General features: G+C 38.3%; 1 protein-coding gene across 4 annotated transcripts in view; it reads left to right on the plus strand.

Moving 5' to 3' along the window:
- The window catches only part of COL19A1 (collagen type XIX alpha 1 chain), a 204,116-nt gene that overhangs the window by 28,436 nt on the left and 148,701 nt on the right, over window positions 1–26,979 (plus strand). For 3 of the 4 annotated variants that reach the window (XM_076333004.1, XM_076333006.1, XM_076333008.1), the window contains exons 6-11: window positions 5,979–6,102; window positions 6,491–6,766; window positions 8,497–8,577; window positions 10,684–10,809; window positions 11,291–11,353; window positions 22,204–22,257. In XM_076333004.1, coding sequence (XP_076189119.1) covers window positions 5,979–6,102; window positions 6,491–6,766; window positions 8,497–8,577; window positions 10,684–10,809; window positions 11,291–11,353; window positions 22,204–22,257 — 724 coding nt within the window. The remainder of the gene's footprint in view (window positions 1–5,978; window positions 6,103–6,490; window positions 6,767–8,496; window positions 8,578–10,683; window positions 10,810–11,290; window positions 11,354–22,203; window positions 22,258–26,979) is intronic. The other variant, XM_076333005.1, reaches the window with a different exon arrangement.

The following is a 26,979-nucleotide window of genomic DNA, read 5'->3' on the forward strand; positions in this document are numbered from 1 at the left end:
AGTGGGTTGAGCTGTCCCTAAGTAATTAATAACTCTTAAGCTGTCCGAATAGTTTCCCTTGAGTTGCATCATATAATGTGTCATATGAAAACAACTTGAGGCCTAATGTAACATGAAACTGTATAGTGCATCTTAATGTGATTTGAGGAAGATAGATGGGAAGGAAATTATTTCTTATTCTGAGTAACAAACAGCTGTTCTTAACTTTTATTTGAAAAGAATTTAAAATACCCTTTCTAGGCAGAGATTGGTAAATTGTTCTAGTTAGTTATTTCCCCTTCTCCCATTGTACCAGTCAAGTTAGGCAAAAACCGAGAATCAAAAATATAGAAATTTGATGTAGAAATATTGAGAATAATGTGGAGATTTTTTGTATTTGGTCACCTGAGTCTTACTTTTTTATTCATAATGGATCTCAGTTTAAATCCCTTAGCAAACACGAAAAGGTTAAGATTTCAGTGTCTCTGTCAACGTAGTACTAAATAAATCATTACCCACCATAGGAAAGTTGTTTAAACTAACTCCTTGAGCTCAGGTCACCAAATTATTGTAACATTGTCATGTTACAAGTGACATATACCAGGTAATGGTATATGTCAGCTGGAAAAGATATGTCTTGCCATAAACTCTAAACATCTCTCACTTCACTCTCAGGAAATGTAAGTTGGCTCATCTTTCTCTTCTTGGAAGATATTCAGCAAGCTGGAGGCTTCATTGATACTTGTAAATACGGAAGTTTATCATATACTCTAGTGTATTCCCATTCGATATGGAACAATTAGAGTTCATAAGATTTAAAAATAGATGCTGCTTTTCCATTAGAGCTTTTTTTAAAAATAAAAACAAAAGGTAAATAAAGGATTTCCTTACTAAATTTGATATGGGTAACTCAATGCTGCTTTACAAAGATAGAACTAAAACTGTTTATAGCACAGTGAATACACAGTTAATTCATTCATAATTACTTCTTTTAGCATGGTGGCACTAGGAGAACCAGCTGGTATCTGCATTTCAGAAATTTTCAGAACTTTTGCAGCAACAAATGAATAAGCAAATATTTTGCCAAAAATCAGTCTATACTAGATCATTACAAAGAGTGGAAAGTATGCACAAATACAGTTGTAAAGTTCATGCAAAATTCCTGTAACTGCTCTTCTGGTAGCCTCATAATGTACAGTCTGTGCTGTGCTTGGGCCACAGCACCTGTTTTTAGGAAAAATTATGGCTACATTTAATTCAGTAAAAAACAGAATGCAACAAAAGCCTTTGCAACTCTGAGTATATATATACTTTGATAGAGTGGCACATAGTTGTTGCAGGAACGTCAGTGTGTATTATTAACATTCTGGATGCATCTGCCTGATGCTTCAACCTGTGGAACATTAAGAGATACCTGAATGTCTGGATTTGTAACGTATACGTGTACGATTTAAAACCTTGTATTGTTAGGGATTTTCCTGCTTGTTATCTTTGGTCTCCTCAATCTGCCAGCTGGCGCCTCTGTAATTTACAGTACACCTCAATGCAGCAGGCTAGGGTGGTGTAAATTTAAGCCTGTGTATTCAGTTCATGTGCTTCAATTCCTGCTATTGTTTTCAGCAGTTTCCACCAAGGGTGTGCTTTGCTTTGAGAACACAGTGCTCCATTCATCAACTTTCATTTTTTATTATATACTACTGACAATATGGACAGAGGGAGAAAATCAAACTGTCTAAATTCCACCTAAAGTATAATTTAGTCAGACTTTGGGCGCCTGAGTCTCAGAGAATGATTCAAATTGCTTACTCTCAAGCACCACCTAACCCCTGGTGGCACCTAAAATGAATCATTTTGGACAACAGATTTCCCCTGGCGTCTGGGCATAAGTTCTAGGGAAGCTCAGAAGCACCCTGGCTTAAGCAGCTGGGCATGTAACTCCCACACAAGTTTCACAGTGACTCAAAGATGTCTGTAGAGATGCCTGAACGCTGCCTATGTCCCCAGAGGTGTCTAAGCCATTGACTGTGCTTAAATCGCACATAATAAGCTTGGACAGCATTGAATTCAACACAAACCACAGCAGTCATGAGCACTTTCAGTGTAGAAGAGGGAGAGAGGACCTTTTCAATAGCCTTAAAGGTTAGAGCAGTCTTCCAGGAAGGATGTCCTAAGCTAAGGAAGCTCAACAGGAATGGGAGAACTTGACTGTTGTACCACTGTTAAGGATATTTCCTGGTAGAGGAAAATCTCAGATTCATGTTTTTGCTCCCAAGTCTGATTATGTATTTTGGTTCAGACACTTTTGTCCAAAAAAGCATAAGCATCCCCTGGTTCAGAGACCAGATGCCAAGGATACCCTCATTTGCTTGTCTGTTCTAACTTGTAAGTTCTTTCTTGTTGTCTTTATAGGTGAATTTGCACACTTATTAATTGCTACCCATATTTCTGTAATGTTAGGGCTTTCTTAAGACCTGCCATCTCTCTTACTGCTTTTGGCTTAGACACCATGGTGTACTACCCTAAATTAATGTTCTCTATATTTGTGCTTTACATCTGTAGACTTTGAGGTGAGCTTGGTACAGGTTTCCTTCATCCTTATTCTCTCTCTTTTTCCTATTGTTCTTTCCCTGTGCCACATGGAAAGGGTAAATACTCTGTGAGGAAGTACTTGTTGAGCTGTGGACACGTGGAACAACTTACTTCTGTATTTTTCATTAACGTTTAATGCTGCTGCCTTACTGTTTTCACCCTGCACATGATGTCTCATTAGTTTTTAAATGTTGGTAGATGTGATCAGGTGAAACAGTATATTAAACATTCAAAGAACTTCTGAATTTCAAATTCAGTATTCTGCAAAATTTTGTATTGGCTTTTCTCATGTTCTGATATGAGGTTTTATGTTCATGTTTCTGTTCAGGCTTCCCCCCCCCATCAAATGTCATTATATATTTATTGTTTAAAACACGTACATACTTTGCCTATTTCTGAGCAGTTTTTAACTGAGCTTTACAGAGTAGAAGATAACATGGTAGTAATACTTAAATCCTGCTGTAGTATCTTACTGATTGCCTGTACCTAAGTCACTTCAATGCTAGATGCATGCTTTTTATTCTATTACGTTCACTTGAAGCCATTCAGGGAGCAAGAGCATAGGGGAAATTGTGTATAGTAGTAGATAGTATGCTAGTTTTCTGAGTATTTTATCCCTTCATTTTTTTCCTTTTAGCATTCACCATCTGGCTGGAAGGGCTGAGTGTTAAGTGTATACTTTAAAGCATCTGTTAATGACTTTTTGATCGCCAAGGAATGTTCATATAGTTACACAATGAGAACTCTTCTCAGAATAAAGATATTGCTTCTGTTAAGTTATGTCTTTGGTATACAGTAGTTGTATACCAAATTTGTGCTGTTTGTTGGCCAGATACTGGAACAAGTTTCCCAGAGGGTTGTGAAATAATCTCCATTCTTGGAGACTTTCAAAACTCAGCTGGACAGGACTTAGAGTAACCTGATACAATTTTCAGGTTGGCCCTGCTTTGAGCAGGGGGTTAGATCCATTGGCCTCCAGAGGTACCTTCCTACCTAAATTATTTTGTGAATCTAATTGAATTTATCCTTGGACCAATTCTACTTAAATCTTACCTCTTTTGTTGTTTTCACTGAAATCAGTATAATGCCCTTAGGAATTAATTTGACCTTGTCTGCTTTTCTTGTTTCTCCCAATACAGTTTCTCTGTCAGTTCAAAGGTGAGAGAAGCTAGAGTGAACTCCTGCCCTTTTTCATAATGCTGGCCCATACCTTAAGTCTTGTCCTGTTTCCCAAATGGTTTGATAAACAGCTAAGGAAGATAATTTTATATCATGTGCACTCACACGCAACCAAATATTTTTGAGAAAATTCCAAAAGAAACACTTAAAATTTTAGAAGACTAATACTGTCATTCATTTAGATAGCTCTTAAAGTGTCAAGGAGGCTTACAGTAAAAAGCAACAATGGGGGGGGGGGAGAAAAACGTGCTCCATGTTTACTGGAATACCCACCATGTCCAGAAACTACTTCCATTTGTTTTGCAGACATATCATACCAATCACGGTTTCCCTTCCTTTAATTTGATGAAGACTTCTGATCATTTCCCTTCCACAGTTGTCTGCCCTTTGCCCATTAATGTAAACTCCCCTGTGTCTCCCAATATGGAACTTAGCTGGGAAAGTTAATTGATTTTGGAGAGCTAATCAGATGCTCCCACAGCCAGATATCCTGTCTAGTTTACAGCTGTAAACCTGAGATGCCATCTCCTTAGCTTGCCTGGGGTGCTGTAAACCATAGGGCTGAGTCCCAGTGTCCAGATTACTGTTCTGCAGAGATGCGCTCATGTATTACTGGTGCCCAATGAAGGTATTTTCTTTACAAATCATAAACGTATTCTTTATTCTATAATTAAAATACAGAGTACTATGAAATCTAGATCTACGTCCTGCAAAGCCTATTCACTTTTGCCTTGCCTTTTGACATTGAAACATCTATAGCTGTACAACAGAGCATATGGGTCCACTAACAATGTGGGAGAGCAGCCAATTTGGTCCTGGGATAAAACAGGAATCAGCTGTGGGAAATAAGCCAAAGAAGCATGATTCCCACATAAGGGCCTCAAATAGGTGTTAGTCCATAAAGAAGCTCTTTGGCAGGATTTAGAACAGGCTTCTCTACACAGAAGGCATTTTTCCTGAGATCCTAAGTTAACTGAAGTGCACCAATTTCCAGGAGGGTTGTGGAGTTATTGTCTTGTCAGCTGGTGCTTTCCTCTTTTCTTTTTTTTCCCTTTTGTTTTCTTTTGGTTTTCGGTTTTTTAAATAAAGCCTTTATAGCACATTACTGTGTAATTATAACCCCATTTGTAGTTTTTTAGAACTAAACCATTTATTTCACATGATTGTGGGAAGAAAAACGGAGGAAATTTTTCTGCTGCGTGGGGCCCTTAGGTTTCCTCTGCTCTGATCCAGGGGATGCCTTTTGCAATGTGGCTACTTGGGCAATCCTGACAGTTTTCAGCAAACAGCAGTGTTAACACTTTAGCTACTTGTGTGTTGTGTAGTGTTTGCATCTGTGGTTTTCATTTGTCTCACCTCTGTCTTAGAAAAGAAATAATTTGAAATGCAGAAGGTTAAAAAAAAAAAAAAAAAGGTGATTGCACCATTCTAATTTGTTTAGCACAGAATTAGTATATATTTAATGATTACCAAAGTCTGTAGAGTTGAGTTGCGGACTAATTTCATTTTTTCTGAATACAAACTTTTCAAGTAGTTCGTAGAATTGGTGTTGTACTGCTTTCTGTGATATAGGTAGCAAGTCAGACTTCTTTTTAGAGGCGTCAATATATCTTAGGAAAGAAAGGAATAACAAAATCAAACAACAGCAAGTCATTCATTCAGAAATGCATTCCTTATTTTTGTTCAAGCCTGCTAAAGTCCAGCTGTTCTGATACTCAAGATGTCCGAGTCATTGCCCGTGGAGGTCACTGGATCGAACCCCCTGCTCAAAGCAGGACCAACTTGAAACTTAGATCAGGTTATTATGAGCCCTGTCCAGCTGTGTTTTGAAAGTATCCAAGGATGGGGTTTATTCCACAAATCGTCTGGTAAACTTGTTCCAGTATCCCAAGCGATAAATTGGGAAAAGCAGTATTTTAAAATGCATTTATGTGTGGCATTCACTTTGCAGCAGTTCTTTTAAGACTCCTGTTTATAGTAATCACAGATTTTAAAAAAATTAGAATAAAAAATTTATTAGCACAATCTTCAGCCATTTATTCTTATAAATAGACTGAATTGTACTTTTGAGAAGAGGCACTTCTGAATGCTGAAGCTTGTGAATTCGTATGAGTGTGAGTGAGTGTTTGGGTCCTTGTTCTCACCACGTATTATTTCTGTTCATTCCTTTAAAGCAGTGTTTGTGTGTATAAGAATAATAAGAAATCTTTTTTTCCTCCCTCCTATTGTAGGCAAGTTTTTCCAAATGGGCTTCCTGAAGAATACTCTCTAGTTGCTACGTTCCGTGTACGGCGAAATACCAAGAAAGAGCGTTGGTATATATGGCAAGTTTTAAATCAGTATGACACACCTGAGGTTAGAGTTGTCTTTGATTTATTTTTTTCATTAAGTTTCTTTTTTTTCCCATGTAATATGGCAAATATAACTTAGTGGAGGTTTCACCACTGGATTTAGCTACAGTTTATATGGAATAGACAGACTGCTCTGAAAGAATTGATGATTTAGTATAGGAATGACAGAAATTTAACAAAATGAATTGAGTTAAGACTGCAAACTAGGATAAGAAGGCATGTTATGATTTATAGCTGATACGTATTTACAAAGTTACACAGAAGAATGCTTCATAACATAATTCTTATGCAATCTATGTAGTTGAAGTATTTTTATTATATGTAGTTTATATATGTGTTTGTATACTCATAACTTTTAAATGACCACTTCTTTTATTTTATTTTGCTTTCAGATCTCCGTCCTTCTGGATGGTACAAAAAAGGTTGTGGAGTATATGACCAAATCTGCTCAGGGAAATATACTGCATTACACTTTTAAGAATCGAGAGATTTATCCATTGTTTGATCGGCAGTGGCATAAGCTTGGTATTAGTGTGCAGTCGGGGATCATTTCCCTCTATTTGGATTGTAATTTAATTGAAAGAAAGCAGACTGATGAAAAATTCACCATTGACTTGCAGGGAAGGACTCTGATTGCTTCTCGCGCTGCAGATGATAAGCCCGTAGATGTGAGTAGTATGAAAGGAAAACCAGATAACTTGAAATCATATTTTAGCCACGCTTTTACTAACACCATTGTAAAGAATTATGTAGATAAAAGGTTCAAAGATGGTTATTAATTTTGAGTGTGTATTCTTAATTTGAAGTCCTTAAGTCTTTTTCTCTAAACAATATTCAGTGCTGTAGCATCTGCTAAGGCAAACCTTCTGTTACCAAAGTAACTACGAAAACTCAGTCCTGGTTTCGGGAGTCTGTTTTTCTGTATTTGCTCTGGAGTAAGAGCCACGTAGTTACCGTAGACATATTGTTACTGCATTTAGAGATAATTTCCAGTGGTAATTTTTTTCTTTCAATTTTTATGAGATATATTTACAAGTTTGTATCAGTCATCTGTTACAGTTTGTCTCTCTTTGATAAAGGGGAGACACAAAAAAATTAAGGATTACCTCTGTATCAAGACTGTATCACATTCCAGGGTAATTCAGCTATGCAGACGTAGGGGCACGTTGTTCATAGTTGTCACTCCCTTCTCCAAATGGGAGGGATTAGGAAGTGGCTGGAGGTGTGTTTCCTGCAGCCTTTGGTGCAAGAGTTACCCAAGGCAACCCCATAATATTCTGGGCTGTGTTCTGTCCCAGAGATGCTCTCCTCTGTTTCCTCGTGCAAAGAGCTCACAGCAAGTAGTTTGAAAGCTCCAGGAAATGTCAGTTTAAGTACGCTGACATCCAGTTACCAGGTTTAAAGCACCCGGCTTGGAGTTTATAGTGACCGTCTGAAAGTTTCAGCTATGTTATGTACGCTATACAGTTCCAGATGAAAATAGCACATTGTAACTGCAAGCTAGCATTGTGGGAGGAATCAGTCCTCTGAGGCGTTAAACACTTTGGCCTGGACTCAGAGCACTTATTTCATGGGGCCAAGCTCATGCTTCACTTCCTAAGACTGAATTCAACTTTATTTGAAATGCATGTACCATCTCCTCATTTCCAAGTAGCACCCAGGAGAGATCCTTTTTATCTTGTGTTGGTTGCATGGCACAGGCTGGATAATTCTGAGTGGAAGTTGTCAATTGGGATTTCCACGCTTGCAGGAAAACATTATGGGCATAAAGCTGATGAAGACAGAGCGTATCCTGTGCCAACAGTCACTCTTCTCAATACCAAGTGCAAGGGAGAGAATAAGAGGGTACAAAACAGATGCAGAAAGAGGCATACGAGGGCAGGATTAGCTAGTTAAAATTAGATGCTGTTCATCTCACCAATCCACCAAAATCTCTGAAACAGAAGCTTTATGTACAGAACTTGTGATTTTTGCGTTTCAGGTGATTTAGTGGCAAGGTCCAGGCAAAGGTCTGTCCAAAGTGATAGAAGATGTATGTGAAAGAGAGCTTATCAAACCTTTACTCTAGTTCACTGCAGGAGAAAATTACGTTCCTGAAAAGAAGGTTTGCCGAGGATGTCTAGAGGGCTAAAATGCCTGTGTAGCATAGCAAGAGCAAAGGGATGTAACTTACATGAAGATAAATTAAATCTAAAATGTGATTTACATCAAAGTAATAGACTGCATAATTTGTTCCTTAGGTGAGGAGCTGTGTAATTGTTTTGGATTTGTCTCTTTCCAGCATTGCAGAAATATGCAGTGTTTCAGAGAGAAAGTTTATTATGCAAGATAAGAAAATGCATGCCATAACGCATGATTTTTTACATCTCATATTAATCTCTGTTTTATTTCTTAATAGATTGAACTTCACCGCATAACAGTTTATTGTAATCCAAATCTTGCAACAGAAGATACGTGTTGTGAAATATCTGCAGACCTGGTAAGTTATTTGTTAAAATGCCAATGTTAATACAAAAGAAATTGCTTCATTGTTTCTTACTAAAGAATTGTGAAGAAATTTCAATAGAAGTGTTAGATTAATTACCTCCTAAAAATGAATCCTGTATCTGGAGTCATGGTACGTTGTTTTTTGCTGCCTAACTAAATACCACAGTGGAACTTCAGTAAAAGGCACTAGGTGCTGCTAGTGCTTTTTAAATGCATTTCTTAACGTTGATTAATATCTAATTAGTAACTGAGGAAGTCTCAGAGAGTAGGAAACAAATCACTGCAATGACCTGAAGATGGCTTCAAATAACAGAGGCCATTTCAATAACAGTTGCATCTAGTGAAGCATTACAGATGATAAACAAAGCCCATGAAAGAGTCTGCATGACAGTGGAAGGGAAGAAAAATAGGAAGGTGTTGAGGGTGTTTCCCTTGTTTCAATATGCTAACGTGGAGGAATTGGTGTTTCATAATTGGCAAATACTTTCTTCTTTATAACACACGTGCTGAGATGTACATATTGTTTAACATAAGGGAGAACATTGATTTCGTTTAGAGGGTTCACTTTTCCCTTTTGTTTTGATAAAATCAGTGTAAACTGGAAGACACTAGAACTATAGAAATGCTTGAAGTTGCGGATGTGATTGTTTTGCTGAATCAAGTCCATTTTGGAAAAAAAAAAAAAAACAAAGAAAGAAAGATCTCAGAAAGAAAAGACGTTAAAATATTGGTCCGCTAGTTATGAATAGCCTGTAAGAGCAGGCTCCTCCGAGATAGCGGGCAGTACCATCACCACCCAGCCTGCGGTCAGCAAAAAAAACCTGGAGCATGCAGAAGGACTAATTGATTCCATCTACAAAGAGATGGGAGAAAAGGGTACCTGGAATAGAGGGATAAAGCTGCCCAAGAACAGAGGAGCAGAAGACTTTGTGGGAACTGATAACTGAGAGGTGCTCAGAAGCATGGAAAAGGCTGGATCTAATTTATCAAGGGAAATTTCAGTTTTAAATAATTTATTGTTCAAATATATTTCAAAATATATACCTGATAATAGTGCAGGCTTTCTCTTGAATGCTATAAGCTCACAGATAAGTGAAATTAATGGATTTTTTTTCTGTAGGTTCCACTTTGTGCATGGAAATACATTTTATTTAGCAGGTATGACACAGTAGCAAAAAAGTAAAAACAAAACAAACCCTAGTTATATATGAACTCAAAAAGATCAAGGATAGGCTTTATTAATAGTATCTTAAACATTCATTCAGCTATATAGCTAAAAGCACCATCAGTTTCATTTGTATGTCTTACGTTGAAGACGTAAAATATGGTGGACTACTTGTTAATGACTTTCATATTGAAACCAGCATTACGTTTTCTGATTTATTTTTTCATGACTTCCTTACCAAGCATAAGGGCTACATTTTCAGTAATTTAACGAAGGAATTTATCCTTGGATACAAATTTCTACACTAAGCTGTAAATCATGTGGGCATTACATTGACGGAAGGCTCGCAGGAGATGTCATGACATCTTAATGAGAGCTTCTGAAATGTATCAGGTTCTGTTGACTTGTTCTGTAGTATATCTTCAGGTTGGCTAAGCTCTCATGAGTTACAGTAGGTGAATATTGGCTTCAGGGCTTTCTGTTTGTTTCCAAACTGTGCATGCCCAAAGTATTTCATTACAAAAAGATGACAGAATTTTCCCTCACGCTCACTCTGACATTTTGCATTTCAGGTCGGGGGGTGGAGGACGGGATGAGACTGAGAAGTACCCTCTTTTTTTTCCCATGGGCATTTTCTGCTTCACTGCTTCTAATTTTGGGAGACTTTATTCCTCTGTCTGGGCTCTTCTGGAAGATAGAAGTAGGACAGTCAGATCAGTTTTAACTGGCATTGATTTTAATACAGAAGGATCACAATGTCTAGACTTCATTTTACTACAGCTTTTTCCACTGTTTAGCAATTGTTGTGACTTCTCTGTAATATGGTGTGTACAGGAGTATTAAAACAGAAAGTAACTTAAAAAAAGTGTTTGGATAGTATTTATCTATTAACCAAAGTGGACCAAAAATCAGAAAATCTTCTTTTTATTTTAGTGCCCACGTGAGGAGAGGTTACATGCTACGACTTCGTCACCAGTCACTGTTCATGCCAGCAAAATATACACGCTTCCAGGAATGCAGCAAGAATCTAGAGAGAGATGCCACTGCTTTCCAAATAAAGTATGAGGTTTTCCTATTGCTTTTTAGTGCATCATGCTGTTTAATCCTGCTAGGTAATAAAAAAAAAAAAAAAAAGGTTGATTTTTGGGTTTTTTTGTAGTTATGAAAAAATATCATACCGGTTTATAGTGTTGTAATGTACTTCCGTTGTATTTCCCAGGTAAGAAATAGTATATTTTAGATTTCGTTAATTTAAAGTTAGAGTTGTAGAGGTCTGTAAGGTTTAGTTGTTTGAATACACGCCAAAAAGAAATCCATGGTAAAAATAAGAATTATATTTAGTGTAAATGTTTTTACTTGAGAATAAATTATTTTCCACATAATGCTTTTTTTTTAAAAAAGAAAAACCTTCTCCTGGATGTTGCGCTATATTTATTCCGAGTCATTTGCTTTGTTAGGCTTTTGTGGTAAAGACAAGGTAATCAAACCAAATACATATTTTAGATCTGCTTTGTTGATTTTTTATTTCTTTTAAAATCAGGGAGAAGCAGGATTGCCAGGAGTAGCTGGTTTGCCAGGCCAGAAAGGAGATAAAGGTGAAAAGGTAAAATATCAGTTGAAATCTCTCTTTCAAGTCTTTATCTTTGGCTTATCTTTCTTAAACAGAAACTTTATCGATCTTGTTATTCCTTAAAGGAATCTCCCTGTACTGTACACAGGTTAAATCCTATATCAGTCAGTCTCTGGTTCTGTGCATGGGCTTCTCGCCAGGCAGCCTACAGCTGTCTCACTTTAGAGTCCCCTCATCAACTCCATGGAACACAGTTTACCTGCCTGGGAAGAACATGCCTACCCAACCCTGTGTCAGCATGTCCTATTGCCCGTTCCCCTTGTCCAAAAAAAGAAAAGTTGTGTATGTCGTCTGTGACAAGGATTTTCCCATACCTTGTGTGTACGTCACTGCTGATGGACAGAATCCTGTGCCGTGGATTCATCCTTGCAGTCATCAGTAGGAAGGTATGAATTCACTCGTATGACCTCAGTACTGTACATTCTTAGACATCACTCTTACCTGAAATTTTCTTAATTTTGAAGAGAGAGGGACCTGACATTGGCAAGCCCCAGGACAGGCCAGTCGGTGCTCCTTTCCTTGGGCTTATTCTATATTTTTGTTCTGTAATGCTTACCATGACATTTCTGTGTTATTTAGCTTGGGGGTTTCCTAATAATAAAGGTCAGCATATCAGATGTTTTCCCTTCGCACTCCATTCCCTAAATTTGGTTGGAGGATGCTGGATTAGGACATCTCTGGGAATGTGGTTTTCTTGTGCTAATAGAGGGGGCAACTTGAATAAACTATTGTAAATCAGCCAGAAAGACAGTAGATATGAATTCTTAGTTCAGGGGATGCAGTGTGAGGAAGATACCTGGAATGTCCTAATCCAGAGGTTAGGATGGAGGTGTCCTAACCCAGCATCCTCCCTCACAGCACACTGTTTAATATGTGATCTGAAATAGTTTGTGAAGACAGCCAGCGCTGTTCCTAGGACTGCAGTACCTGGCTGAAATGGGTCCAGTTCTTAGAGGGCTTATCTACAGTCGGCTGAAATTAAGTAAATTCCTTGATAGTGTCTTCCCCCCGCAACTCCTCCACTTCAATATATCTTTCACTTTTGATACTAGCTGTATCTCTTTCCTAGGTGGAAAAAAAGTTCAAGCACGTTAGTTTCTATAGCCCAGCTGAACCTAGAGGGATTGCTGGCAGTTTCCAAATTTAATCATGAATTTTTGTTGATACCAGGTCTGAGTATATAGAACAACTGTCAGTGTTAGGGTTAGCCTATGTTACCAACATAGGGAGTTTCCTAGCATTTATTTGGTAAACTGCTCTTCTGCTCCTGACGTGATCCATTTAGACTATTTCTGCTACTAAGATGAGAAAAGAGACTTCAGAAGTCTAATTTTTTTACCATTCCATTCTGTCTCACAGCCAATTAGCAATATTTACCATGCTAAGCATAGTACCTCTAAATGAAGCATATGGATGCCTGTGGTCACCTCCAGTTCTGTTCTCCTGTTTGTTTTACAAAGAAACCCTCATTGCATTGATTCAGAAACCATCCAACAGTTGTAGAATCATTAAGGTTGGAAAAGACCTCTAAGATCGAGTCCAACTGTCAACCCAACACCACCATGCCCACTAAACCATGTCCCTAAGTGCCTCATCTACACGTCTTTTAAATACCTCCAGGGATGGGGACTCAACCACTTCCCTGGGCAGCCTCTTCCAATGTTCAACCACTCTTTCAGTAAAGATATTTTTCCTCACGTCCAATCTAAACCTCCCCTGGTGCAACTTGAGGCCATTTCCTCTCGTCCTATCGCTAGTTACTTGGGAGTAGAGACAGACACCCACCTCGCTACAACCTCCTTTCAGGTAGTTGTAGAGAGCGATGAGGTCTCCCCTCAGCCTCCTCTTCTCCAGGCTAAACAACCCCAGTTCCCTCAGCCGCTCCTCATAAGACTTGTTCTCCAGACCCCTCACCAGCTTTGTTGCCCTTCCCTGGACACGCTCCAGCACTCAACGTCCTTCTTGTAGTGAGGGGCCCAAAACTGAACACAGTCAATGAACACTTTCAGCTTCTATGCATCACTGATAGCAAATTGCATGAGGCCAGGTCTGACATGGTTGGTAATTACAAAGTACAAAATTTTTTTTTTTAGATGTAAAATTGAAAATCGTTAAGCTTGAGATTCATGAAAAATAAACCTTTCAAGATTTATACAAATAGGTATTTTGTTTGATGGTGGCCTACTACCTGTAAGTCCAAATTTGATCTGTTTATCACCAGCCACTCTGATACTTCACTGAATATTTAGAGCCTCAGCAGGATTATGTGCATCCAGCAGCCTAGCCTAATGATAGTAAATTGACATTTGTGAATGTCAATTCACAAAATTCAGTGGATCCACAGGTTAAAGTCAGAGGTAGTACAGCAAACAGCTAGAAAGCTGCTTAATTTGAACCTTCCTTATAATTGACCAGTACTTGCTACTTCCTAGCTATGGGGTGGGGTTTTTTTGTTTTTGTTTGGGGGTGAGTGGAGGGCACATTACTGCTGTGATTAAAAGGATGGTCTCACTGTTGATCTTCGGGAGCAAACGAATGCTGCCTTGAATAGTGCCTAACATGATGGAGTTGAATGCCACATTCTCTGAGGCTTTAGTACCATTTTTTCTTCACCTCTGCATTTGTGCAAGTTTTCAGTAACACTTGCTCTCAATAATGGCCTTGTTACATCAATAATTAGAGATGGAGGGGCAGCAAGACCCCAGACCATTCCAGACATGCAGGGTACATGATTTATTGCCAGATTATGTAAAGGAGAGTAACAGACTGTGGTTGGATGTTTCGTAACATGTTATACATGAAATAGGCAGCTTCTTGATGACTTTGCTGGCCAGTCACAAAAAACAGGATTTCTGTTAAGTTGTCTGATGGTTCTTCAGCTTATGTTTCCCACTTTGCTTGTGCTTAGCTCCTCATTTTATTGTTTTCTTTTGCTTCTAAATCATATTATTATTAGCATCCAACTAACTATATTTAAATGTCCTTGCCATGGCAGCATCCAAGTGAAAACAAGTTAATGTTAATTTTTTAGCTTCTTTCCTAGGAAATTTTCGAATCTGTTGATACTATGTCTTGTTCAGCACAACATTCCTTATCCTTTTATTTTACATTGTCTCGTTCCAAATTCCCATCTGCTGTAATTAATTGTATGACTGAATTTACATGTCTTTTTGTTGCTATGGGATTGGGAGGAGTCTCTACATACACAAATTGGTGTTAGGCTGTATTCAAGCTCCCCAAAAGTGCCCTTCTCTTCAGCCTAACATAGTTGTTCCCTAAGATCAGACTCTGTTTTGCCTGTTCAGGAATATCTAAGCTATCACCAGTACAAAGCATGGAACTTGATAATCCATTTTTAGGCATTTTGAATTTAATTATTAGCCTGTTTCCACTTAATTCCTGTACACTTGACAGTACTCTTGGCAGTCCTGTACTCTTGGCTCATCTTAGTACCTCTGAGTCTGAGCCAAAGTCCAAAGTGTATTGTGGGCCCAAATGACTAAAGTGCCGTATTTTCATTGGAACAAGCATTCATGCAAATATTGATGCATCTCTGGCAATCTGTCCATCTGAATGTACAGGAGCATCACTGATCAAAATGATTCCATTTGTATGAATGACCTTCCTATTTGTATGCCTGGCTTTCCATTATGGCTTTGTGAGGACATTATGAGGACAGTTCTTCACTCAACTATCGAGTATTATCTCTGGTGCTTCAGGGGTAAAGAAGCTGCTCAGTTTCAAGACTGTCTCCCTTCTTGAATGACCAGGTTGCTCAGTTTGGTACCATACACCCCTTACTGTGTAGCAAAAAATGCCTCAAGGGCAGTAGTCACTGGCCCTTTTGTTTCCTGTGCAAGCTTGGATCCAGGGATGTTTGCTCGGCAGGATTTTATTTGCTGAGGGATCAGCTTCTGCAGCTATCTGCAGCAAGGGACAACCTCCTGTTCTTTAACGTCTGAATAATTAAGACTCAAAAAGTCACCAGGGCGAATTTTGCTGCTTACTGATCTCTGCCCTTGAAACACACTTTTTGGACTGCCTGATAGCTTTTTTTTCCCACTGGACGAAAACTGAGAGGCAGCAGCAGTGAAGTGTACAATTTAGGTTACACCTGAATAATATACCGTATTACTCTCACGGTAGCTTGATTCTTAGCACAGTGTATTTCACAAGTTTCTAGTGGTCACAAGTCAGGTGGAAGTCTTCTGTGATTTAACACATTTTGATATCTGTTCTGTAGAGCTAGGTTTCCTCTTCTGCTGAGCTGAGTGAGAAATTTACAGTGTTTTCTGTCTTGGAAGCAATTTCTACTACTTCAGCATGGTATATAGCTACTCAGACTCTTACAAATATATTCATTGTTAGCAAATGTCTTTTGATCATGATGTGAAGGTCCTGTTTTGTCCTCAATATGTAGAAATTCTTCAGAAAGACAGTAATTGCAATGATTACATATATACTGAATATACAAACTAATTTTCTCTATCAAAGAGGCTAAAGAAAGTAATTGTATGTTATCTTTTTTATTTTTATTTCTTTTAAGCAAACTTAGTGCCCACGAAAGATTTTAATTGAAATCCAAAGAGAACTAAATATTTTGATATATAATATTAAACCATTCCAAGCTGTGTTAATGGGTCATTGGTTAATGCTGTAAGTAGAGCAGGGAGCAAAAAGCCAGAGGCAGAGTGCTTTCAAACATGAAGGTGCCTGTTGATGCACACCATGGAGAAATTTATTGCTATTCAAGTGAGCTCCATTAATTTAAATTTTACTTAAGAAAAAAGATGTTTAAAAGTCTATTTTAGGATTGGTAGAGATAGGTTTATTCAATATATTGTTGCACTAGGAAAGTATTTGTAATGGAATGATAAGAAAAAAGAACTCATGGAGAACAAATGAGGTGTCTGACTGCTTTTTTTGCTTATTTTCTGTGCTAGTCTTCCTTTCCTCCTCCTCTGTCATTCCTCTTATAACCCAGGTCCACCTGATACCACCTAAGGCATATCTATCGTGTTATGCAGCCTTGAGAATGGTTCCTTTCTGGTCCGATTTTTGTTGCAGAGGTTATTGATAGGGACCTAGAAGCTGCAATGCATGAAAAAGAAAAATTTTGGGCAAAATACAGCTGGCTGTCAGTGATGACAAAGTCAGGAATTGCCAGGGTACTTGGTAGACTACAGTCTTGTAATGGGCAGAAGGGAACGCTCCATGCCTGTGGAGCTAAGAATTTACTGGTAGTCCTACTTAATGTTTTAACCACCTAGTAGTCCAAGTTATCCAATTAATAAGGAAAAACCATCATTAGTTTACAGTTCAATTTGTTTTCATTTAAAAAAAAAAAAAAAAAGTCTTAAATATATACCTCTTTTGCCCATATTCACCGTTCCAGTATTCATCTCAGTCCTGAGGATGGCAGTTCAAGTCCTCCTCAAGAGGGAGTGGAGAGGATGGCAGAGAGTCCTCAGCACTCTGAGGTGCTCAGAGGGTTGGGGGGTGTCACCCTTCCCCAGTGGGGCCACCCCAGAGCTGAAGCTGGAGCAGGGGAGGCAGCAGTCACGGGCCCCATAGCAGGGGTTAAACCAGGGACACCCAGCTCAGGCCACAGAGAGGCTGAGCCCCTGCACTGCCGGGTCAGCGCTCAGCCCGGGGCTTCTGCTGGGAGTAACAAGGATGATACTTCCTGGGTTATATACTCCCTGCTTCTCCCCCAGTGCTAGGGAAACCCTGGAGTGATGCCACCTTTGGGATGAGTTTTCTTTCTCACCCTTGCCAAATTCTCCAAATTTGAATTTATTGTATTCATCAATTAAAAGTTCCTAATGAGGTGGGTTTTTTTCCAGGTCTAAATACTTCTATCACCTTTTTATAATCATGAGAACTGTTTACCTGCCTGTACATCTAAGTTTTAAATTTTAGCTTACGTAATTTCTTACAGGTACTGCCTCTGACATTGATCATACAGATGACAGATCTAGTATAAAGGATGAGTTCTCTACATTACCTCTTTCACCTTCCACTTAATCACTTTTGGAAACCCTGCCAGTACACTGTCTGCTGGGAACAACTCTCTTCAGAGTGTGCTTGTATTTCATTCTTGATAATAATACACATTTTCTTACCTGGGCATTTCTGATGCTAATTGACACACATAACTCCACAGAGATGAAAACCGGGAAAGCTAATTTACTTAATCAAATCTTACAAAACCAAAACTGATTTTGGTTAAGGAGTGTTTTGACAACTGATGTAGGTTACTCATTTTATCTGAACTAATATGTCCCCATTGTAGACAAGAGCAATGTTGTCATGCAGTACTCTAGCAGTGTGTGCTCTAGGCCATGTTAATGTCATTCTTTCTGTTTCTTAAGTGCATTTGCTTTTATCTTAGTATTAAAATCATCATCTGTACCTGGTTAGTACAGAACCCTGCTGAGAATATTTTCCTCCTCTCAAAATTCCTTGTAGACTTTGTTTTCTAGATTAAATATTAATGTGTCAAGTTAATCCCACTCCATATCACAATGTAAATATATTTCAAATAGATTTGCAATTTAAGAGACAAAATAATGTGTTTAAATAAAATACTTTCTTAAAAGAATGTTTTTTGGTTTTATATGAGAAAGGACTGTAATTTGTTAACTTAAATAATTATCACTGTCATTCTCTCTATCACTACATTTGGCTTTAGGCTATCTTTGTTGTACATGACTCTTCAGTAGTAACATGTGGTATAGAAATCAAGGTACTGTATTTTGTGTCTGCTACTAGTGTATCATTCCTAGTTCTACAACAGGTGCATTGAATAAAGGCTGCATGGTGCAAGGAGGTAAAGCTCAAGTGAAACTCTCTGAATCATTAATGTAAAAAAACAATCACAAGTGTAATACTGCAGGTGGTCTCAGATGTGCAAAATTGTTTCCACTTCAGATAGAAGGCTGATTGGTATCATTGGAAAGAAGCATGTTTGCTGTCTGCAATCTCTTTTTAAGAATTTAGTTTGGCTTGCCTTTATGGCAAGTTGACAGAAGCATTTATTTTTTTTCTTTTTCTTTTTTTTTTTTTTTTTCATTTCAGCCCCTGCTGAGTTTCCACCCTGTCTGCTTACGAGTTTACCAATATAAACATTGTCAAAAGTATTGTAGCCAACCTATTGTTTGCAAGAGATCACCTTCTGCAAAATATGCTATGGCTTAAATATTTTATTCAATAAGTATCTTGTGCTCAGTTGAAAAGGATTTTCACTGGTACGCTTAGGAGAAAACCCTAACAGTAGACTTAAAGCTCACGGTACTACCTTTGAATGCTGTTACACTGAGCGTACCTCATAACCTATAAATGCCAGCATTGTACTGCTAGTGTTCACCAGCTTATGAAATTGTTCTTCTGGCAGTGTATATTTCTGTTGGCTTTGGTAGTTCTAAGCAAATGCGGTTCTTTATTCTCATTCTTACTAATTTATTTACATAAGCTTAAAAAGCTCAATTGCAGTGTGTGTTGGGAGTTAGAATACTCTTGTAAGGCATAACAGAGATTTATTTAGGGGTAGATGTAGGCCTGATGGTCAGGAACCCTGTTTTTTCATCTCATTTCTATACTTTTGGCATCTACTATGTAAGAAAGAGAAAAGGATGCTTTTTCACTTTTGTGAAGGACTGAGATCTGCAGAAGCAAAGGAAAATGCCATGAAACAAAAAAAAGGAAAAAAAATCCTTAAAAACTGCATTTGCTCTATTTAATTTTTTTTATTCTGTCATGCTGTCTGTGTGAATACTGTTATAGGTTGTACAACCCATAGGATCTGATCTTTAAACTCACTGAATAAAAGCATGAAAAACTAGAATCTTTCAGACTGTGGTTATTAAAATCGCAATTACAAGATAGAAGCATAACTTTATGATCTAATTTGCAGTGGAAAATAACTGTCTGCAGTTAGTGGAACAGAAGTGTAAACATACCTTGGTTAATTGGCTAGTAAGTCATATATGCCAAAGGCTTCCTGGCAGGTAGCAGGCTGTGTAATTTTAGACTGTACGGTATATAAAAATACACTGCTGAATGTAACAAAGTGGTTCTGGTCTATTAAAATACTGGCAAGTGGCATAAGGGAACAGAGCGTGTATAGATAAGAGAGTCACTCTGTGAGTGATTAGATAAGGTAACCGGGGGCCAGTCCTGCTTCTTTATCTCTCATAGTGCCAGTGGCTTCATGCTGTTCACACACACAGGATTTTGGTCTACTTTTGAGACAGAGAGAACTAAGGACCATTTCAATATTTGAATAAAAAAGACACAGGAGGTGGCTCATACGCTCCTCCAGCACATCGTTGCTTCTGAGCAGTGGTTTAAACTTATGGCTGCAATAGTACTCTGCACCTGGGAGTCGCTCATTTTGATTGATTTGCTTAGCTCACGTGTTATAAACAAAAGAATTTTGAGCCAGGCTGCGTACATGCAGTTATTTTATGATGGTTTCTGTGAATAGTTGTTAGGAAATTAAAATGGGGGGCAAGGATGGTAGATAAGTTTTATGGTAGGCAAGAAGCAACAACAGTAGTATTAGGGTATGAGAGCTTACATCAGAATTATGGTGAGTCATTAGGACACATCATTCTGCTTTTAGAAAAAGCTAACGAGGAGACCTGACCTGTAGCACTTCGGGTTTTGGGGCTTTGGGGTTTTTTTTCTTCTTTTTTCCTTGAGGTTAGAGGCAAAAATACTGAATTCTCAGAACTTAACTGCGACTGCCATCTGGGGCCCTGGACCCGATCCATAGACTCCCTGGGTAGAGCATAAGGAGACTTAAGCACCTCGGAGTACAGTGTGCTGAGTCAGCAGTTGCTGCGTGCCAGCCTAGAGGGAATGCTGAGGAAAAGCATATATTATAAATCCTTCCTTTACCAGGGATTAAATGTTTTATAATCGCTGTTCTGGGATATAGCAAATACTGTTGGTTTGTACTTTTTGCCAATCTTACTGCTCCGTTCTTAACTTCAGAAAGGTTAATAACTTCATAACAGAGGTATGACAATTACACTGAAAAGATCAAGGTACTACAGTATTCCGTCTATGAAGCTCTTTCAGATTTTTGTTTCTGGTGGGGTTTTTTTGTGGTTTTTTGGGGTTTTTTTGTTTTGTTTTGTTTTTTTAAAAGCTTTACAGCAGTGTTTGTATTCTGATACTGAGTTCTGGGATACCTAGCTGATGTTGTTGTACCATAACTATGTTAATTAAAATCACTTTAAACCTGATGGACAGACTCAGGTTGTAGTTTAAGAAATGGTTATGCACTTTACTTGGGGACGGTCTCACATAAAATGCAGGAACGGTCATCCAGATAGGAACCTGGTCTCCTTGCTCTTGGGAAAGGCACCAGGCTGCTGGGATGCGGTTCACTTGTGCAGTTCCTACTGTTCCTCTTGTGAACTTTGGAACAACTTTAGATCCCGTGACCACCAGTGCGCTGGCAGGCATCAGCAGTCCAGGCAAGCGGGGGTACAGGCTGGGAGCACTCATAGGCTGTGGAGGGCAGAGAACTTGTACGTTCTGTGGCCTGGACAAAGCCTTTCTGCTATGCTGTTGAGTTAAGCATCGCCTGTCCTATATGTAACAGAAGAAAAAGAAGTCACTGCAGCACTGTGTGTGTATCCTATTTGGGAAGATCATGAGAAACTGGTATTTGTTACTGCAGAGTGGGTTTATTGACTAAACTGATAAACTTTGCCTAATACCAAGAAGTTTCTGCATATGCTGAATATTAGAATTATGAGTTTCCAGGATCCTGCTATTTAAAAAGTTATGCACTTTGTGAGTTTAGAGTCTTGGGCACTTCCTCAGCAGGGGCTTTTGGGTTTGCAGTTTTAGATTTGGGCTCCAAACCTAGATTTACAACCTATTTTAGGAACCAATTATTTGTGTAAATGTGGCTCTTCTGCTTCTTTGTGTAATGCTTTCTCTCAAAAAACAATTTGATAATTAATTCTCTTCAAACCAGTGATGTTTTCTTCATAAAGAATTGGATTAGTCCAAAAAAGGCTGTGGCATTTCCTGTTTGCTAGAGAATGTTCTCTTCTTGGTACAAGCAGAAAAACCTAATGTTTTGTTTTGTTTTTAAATGAAGACTATAATATGGTTTCAGTGTTTCCGTTATATTACTCTAGTGTCCATCCGATTTTTATTTTAAACTTTGTAACCCTTATACTTGATATTATGAAGCAAAATTTCTGTGTTTGATGTTTTCTTCAATCATTTTTAAGAGTCATGGTCCAATTTGCAACTGCTGGGATCTTCCATACCTCTCCTGATCAGTCAGTCATTTGTCTCTTAAAACTAAAATTTTCTTATAGATTGCTTATGGTTTGGGCTTTGGGGGTAAAAGGGAGGGAGAGAGAAACTGAGTTTAAATAGTGTCTTTTAAAAATATTGTGGGCACATGACTTTTAGACAAAACAAACCTGTATTACATGTTAAGCTTTCTCAGTGTAGAACACACTCAACCCAATGAAAATGGACCCACTTGGCTTCACTCTGTTGTCGCAGTGAATTCCCTTAAAATCAGCAGACCTGCTTTTTATGGAAATGTGCATGTGCAAGTATTTGTCAGATGAGGGTCTTAATTGCTATTATAGGTGTTTTAAAATGTATTTATTTTGTCTGATTTTAGTGTTACACGTAAGGCATCCTCCTCCACAGTGGTTACATTACTAAGCATGATAAAAACAGGGTAGAAGATGCTTTTCTGTTGAATCAGATATGACGTGAGTAGTTGTTGTTAACCTTAGAAGTCTTTAGAACTTCTAACTGAATGATTTGTTTTGTAGGGTGAAATAGGTGCGAAAGGACAGAATGGTGTTGCTGGTCTTCCTGGCGAAAAGGTATGTTTGTGTATATTTATATGTGATTTCACTCACGGGAAGTGTTCATTATGTCAGTGGCTTATCTGTAATATGTACAGAAATGGGAGGATAGAACACTTCTGTTAGAAAATGAACTTCTCTTACCTGCACTGCCATGTTTTTGTACCACACTGAAAAAGCCATTCAGACCAATAGTATTCTCTGCAGATGTGCTTATTTGGGTTTTTTTTTCCTAGAAGGGGGGGCTATACAGAATCGAAGGAAGCCACTTGTTCCACTGTGCGGTTTGTGGTCTGCAAGCCTAGAAAAGAGCTCTTATGCTCTCAACAGGCCACTTGGTAGAGCTTCGAGTTAAACACCGCTGACCTCTAAGCAAAGACTTGGGAATAGCCATGACATGCTAAGAAAGCATGTCAGCCTACCTGTGTATTCAAGAGGATAAGTTTCACTTCATTTCAGGATGTTAGTGTGCAAATTAAGGCAGTTGTACATGTTTATTGAGTTCAGAGCTAGTTACCTGTATTAGAGGAAGTCTCTTAGTCTAATATCCAGTATCATCAGAATAGAAGACAGCCCTCATAACATGGAGGAAACAGTGTGTTGCTGGAGTTTCTAATCATTTGGCCCCTTGCGGGTTTTTTTCTGTTCCATAGTAACAGTTGAAATAATAGTGGATTTTCTGCATATACATGGAAGCCAGTTAATATATCAATGAATGAAACTCTCCAGATACATGTGCTAGTGCACTTCACTGATTTTTTTATTTTATTTTATTTTATTTTATTTGGTATCTTTAGCATCACGATTTAAGTCCTCAACCCCCAATTCTGTCAATTTAGGTTCTTTTTCATTGTGTACTTCAAGTTTCTGTTCTTTCAGTGCCATAAACAAATACGTCTTTTAAAGGCAGCTGTTGCTGTGAGAGGCTCAGAATTTCAATATTGCGCTTTATTAGTTGACGTGCTTCTTTCATATGCATGCAACATTTTAGTAACGGCAGAGGATTTGGTTTATTTTGTAATTACCCAGATTTCTAAGTACTGAAAGAAATAGAGTTTCACTTCGACTGTCAGGTTTAAAATTTGTAATTAACAGGATACAGAATTATGAAACTACCTTTTATTTTTACTTACTATTTCTGTCTCAAATTGTGTTTTGTTAAAAATGGGAGGTAGATATATAATATTATCAAAGAGATTAGTTAAAATAATGATATTTAGCTGATGGTAAGTTATATGTGGTAGAAAAATGGAGAGCAGGCTGCAAAGATGTTCAAAGGACTTTGCAATGTTGAGGGACTGAATCATAAAGTGGTATGTAAGACTCAGAAAGTAATAGTAAAGTGATGCAGATGAAAAGGAAAAACAAAGCAAACTATGTATTTCATGTCGACTCTGGACTAGTATTACTGTTTAGGAAAGTGATCAATGAAAACATACACTCACTGTTAAGTACTAGTCAAATACACAAATGGAATTTAGGAATGATTAGGAGGAGAACAGGGAACAAAGCAAAAGCATCTTAATGTCACTATTATTAGTGAAACCGTATCGTGCTGCATCTTGAATAGTGTATACAGTTCTGGTTCCCACATCTCAAAGTGGGTCTAATATTACTGCAAAAGGTTCAGAGGAGGTGTCAAGAGTGATCAAGAGCATTGGGCATCTTCCAATTAAGGTGTGACAATGTGGACTTCAATTTGAAAAAGGCACAACTGAGATGAAATGTGTCCTATTCTGTGCTCTATACAATCATGAATGGAACAGAAAAGATTAATAAGGATTTATTTCTTTATTTTACTCTCCTTTTCAGTGTGCGAACTGGAGCATCAAACCTATCTGATAGCAAGTTCAAAAAGGATAGAAAAGGGCTTATTCTTCCTATTACATGATTACAGTTTGAACACTGCCACAGGATTTAAACAGTCTGAAAATTTATTAGAAAGTTGATGGAATAAAAACCCATAGAGTGTGTCAGACATTGTTGCTTGTCTGAAAGTTCTTGAGCTCCAAGACGCTGAAGTCTGGGAAGCCCACTGGAGAAGTCTTTATGGTTGCCCTGTTGTTATAGTTTTCTGTAGGCACCTGTTGTTGCCACAATTGTAGTCATATACTTGACTAGAGAAACCTTTGATTTGATCCAGCTAGACAGTTTTTACTTTACTGTGCTCCCAGATGTGAATTAATGGAAAGAGTTATTGTAAAACATTGTAGATTGATCTAGAATGAAGCTGTGTTTTCCCTTGGTTCTTTCTGTAGCTCCTTCTCTGATGTTATCTTTCTTTAAAATTACCAGGCTACATTGCTTTTCCAGTACAAGTTATTATTACAGTTTCCATGGTTAATACTGTTTGGGTTTTTTTTGCTTAGCGCCTTGCAGACTCACTGTCAGGCCAAATCCCAAAGCTCCTGTTAGTTTATGTAAGGCTCAACAGTCAGATCATATTTAATATCAAGACAGTGTGCTTTTCCTGAAATTATAACTCTTTTAATTCAGACTATATAAAAGCCATACCGTTGTTGCAAATTAAAAATGAACTACCATGGAATCTGAAACTGGCAAAACCAAAAGCTGTTTAAAAAGAAAGGCAAACAAAGTATTTTGTATGTGCATAACTCGATGAAGAAACTGAGATCCAGCCTCTGCTAGCTGGAGTCGTCATGTCTATGCATAGTAGTACAGTGCTGTGTGGAATTATTAGCTCCTTTCTGGAGGTAGAATCACTTTATTTTCCTCGTGTTGTGTTAACATGTGTTAACATGCTCTGTCTCCCAGTTGATGCATCAAGAGCTATGTAAATTTGTGTGCGTCTGTTATTTTTCTGCTCCTTTTTCTGGGATGTTCTGGATGCTAAAAATGTACATAGATTCAAAGGCAACTGAACAAAGTAAAGGAATAAAAATATTCGAAGCACTGTCATATACAAAGGCATCTCCTATGTTTCAGGAAGTTGAGGTGCAGACTCTGCAATGCTGGGAGAGCATTCTCAGGAGCTACTGCAGTTTGTTTATCCTCTTAAACCCTTCAATACACATATCTTTTGTGGAGATGTTATATTTGTTTGACTGGTATGGCTATTTTCATGTTTTTCTGCACTGTATTTTTCTGAGCTTTGTGCAGATGTGCCCCCTAAGTCATTAGTTAGAAATAGGAAAAAGAAAAGATAAAATTATTGTTTATGTAAATGCAGTTTGAGGCTTCAGAGAGCAGAGGGCCTCTTTCTGATACACCCAAAAGCTATCCACTGCAATACTCCATTGTTCATACTTCTTTCCCTGGGGAAAGGTTCAGAGAATAAATACGTGGCAGATCTTACTCATGTTGCTGTGAGTAAGCAACAGTATCAATTCATTTGACCTATTTTAGAAGTTTACCTTAGAATGAGACAAACTTGGCTATTAGAAGGCCTGTTTCTGTAGAATTGATTAGCTCAAACATACCTGACATTGTAGTGAAAAAATAAAGTTAGAGTAATCCTATCCAATATACTTTATTACTGGACAGGAGAAATCTCCCCGGAAAATGCTCCATGGTCGTATACTTAATTTTCAAGATCTGTGTAAATGGTGAGAAGTTTGTAAGGCTTCATATGTGGCCTTGACTTGCAGGGTTCTAAAGTGTGAAAATAGATTGTGTACCTCACATATCTTCAGTCTGTCTTCAGATGTGACACTTGGCCTTCTGTCACTTGTGAGACATATTATCGCTGACAACATCATTTCCCATTCACTAAATGCTGCAATGGTTTTGCAACAGTTGTACTGGCTAATAGGCGCAGATCTAAGTGGTGTAGGCTTCTAGGAGGTTCTTGCCGTTTGAGAGGTTGGACCTGCTGTGGGCTAACATGAAGAACAAAGTTTAAGTCTTGATGACTCTAGGGTGATATAAGAATAGTCTTAACACCCAAAAGAAAACAGATCAGTGTTCAGGCCATGGTTCTGCAGTTTTGCTGATTTTTCTACTGCAGTTCTTGTAAGCTGCCAAAGTAAAAAAAATGATGTTTCCACTGACTGGCAACACACCACAACGTGTCTGTCGTCTCATCGGCCTTCAGGGCAAAAGCAGTCAGTGTGACAGTGCTGATGACCAATCTAGAGATTCAAGAATCAAATGCAGTCCCTGTGGAGCCCTACCTCAGGCCCCCAAAGTCACAACACAGTAGATGGTGGACACCATCACATATATGACTCTCTATTTGATGTCTAAGTACCTAGTTCCTTCATCCCTGTCCTTTTTCAGGGAGCCGTCTTAAGAGATATTTTTTAAATAGATCCTACACAGGGCAACAGAAGAAATTCTTGAGAGTATCAGAGGAGATAATTCTGTGGTGTTAGTTTATAGTTCTAAAAAATAAGAGGGCAGTAGTCCTCCCTTGGAAGGAAACTCGCTTCATTTGTAGACTACCAGAAGATATGGAATACATTGCCATGATCCCCTTCCTGCAATCAGGACTGATTTGTAGCTCAACCTTCTGGGGACACTTCTTCAAGGTATCTGTCGGATCATGATACAAGAAGAACTGGAATGTTGTGGCAAATCAGAATCACTATACATGTGAGACCTTATGCCTTGGCCTTCTGGAAGTGTTCAGCAAAGTCTGTGAGGACAGAAGAAACACACGTCAAGGGAAGCACTGTGTTAGCTTTGCTGTGTGCAGGGTCATGCCACTGGTGTAATCTGAGCAAGGTTGATACAGTGCTGGAAAGTATTCCTATTAAAAAAGTTTGATTATTTTCCTAG

Source organism: Aptenodytes patagonicus, chromosome 3 (genome assembly GCF_965638725.1).
Source record: "Aptenodytes patagonicus chromosome 3, bAptPat1.pri.cur, whole genome shotgun sequence".
NCBI lineage: Eukaryota > Metazoa > Chordata > Aves > Sphenisciformes > Spheniscidae > Aptenodytes > Aptenodytes patagonicus.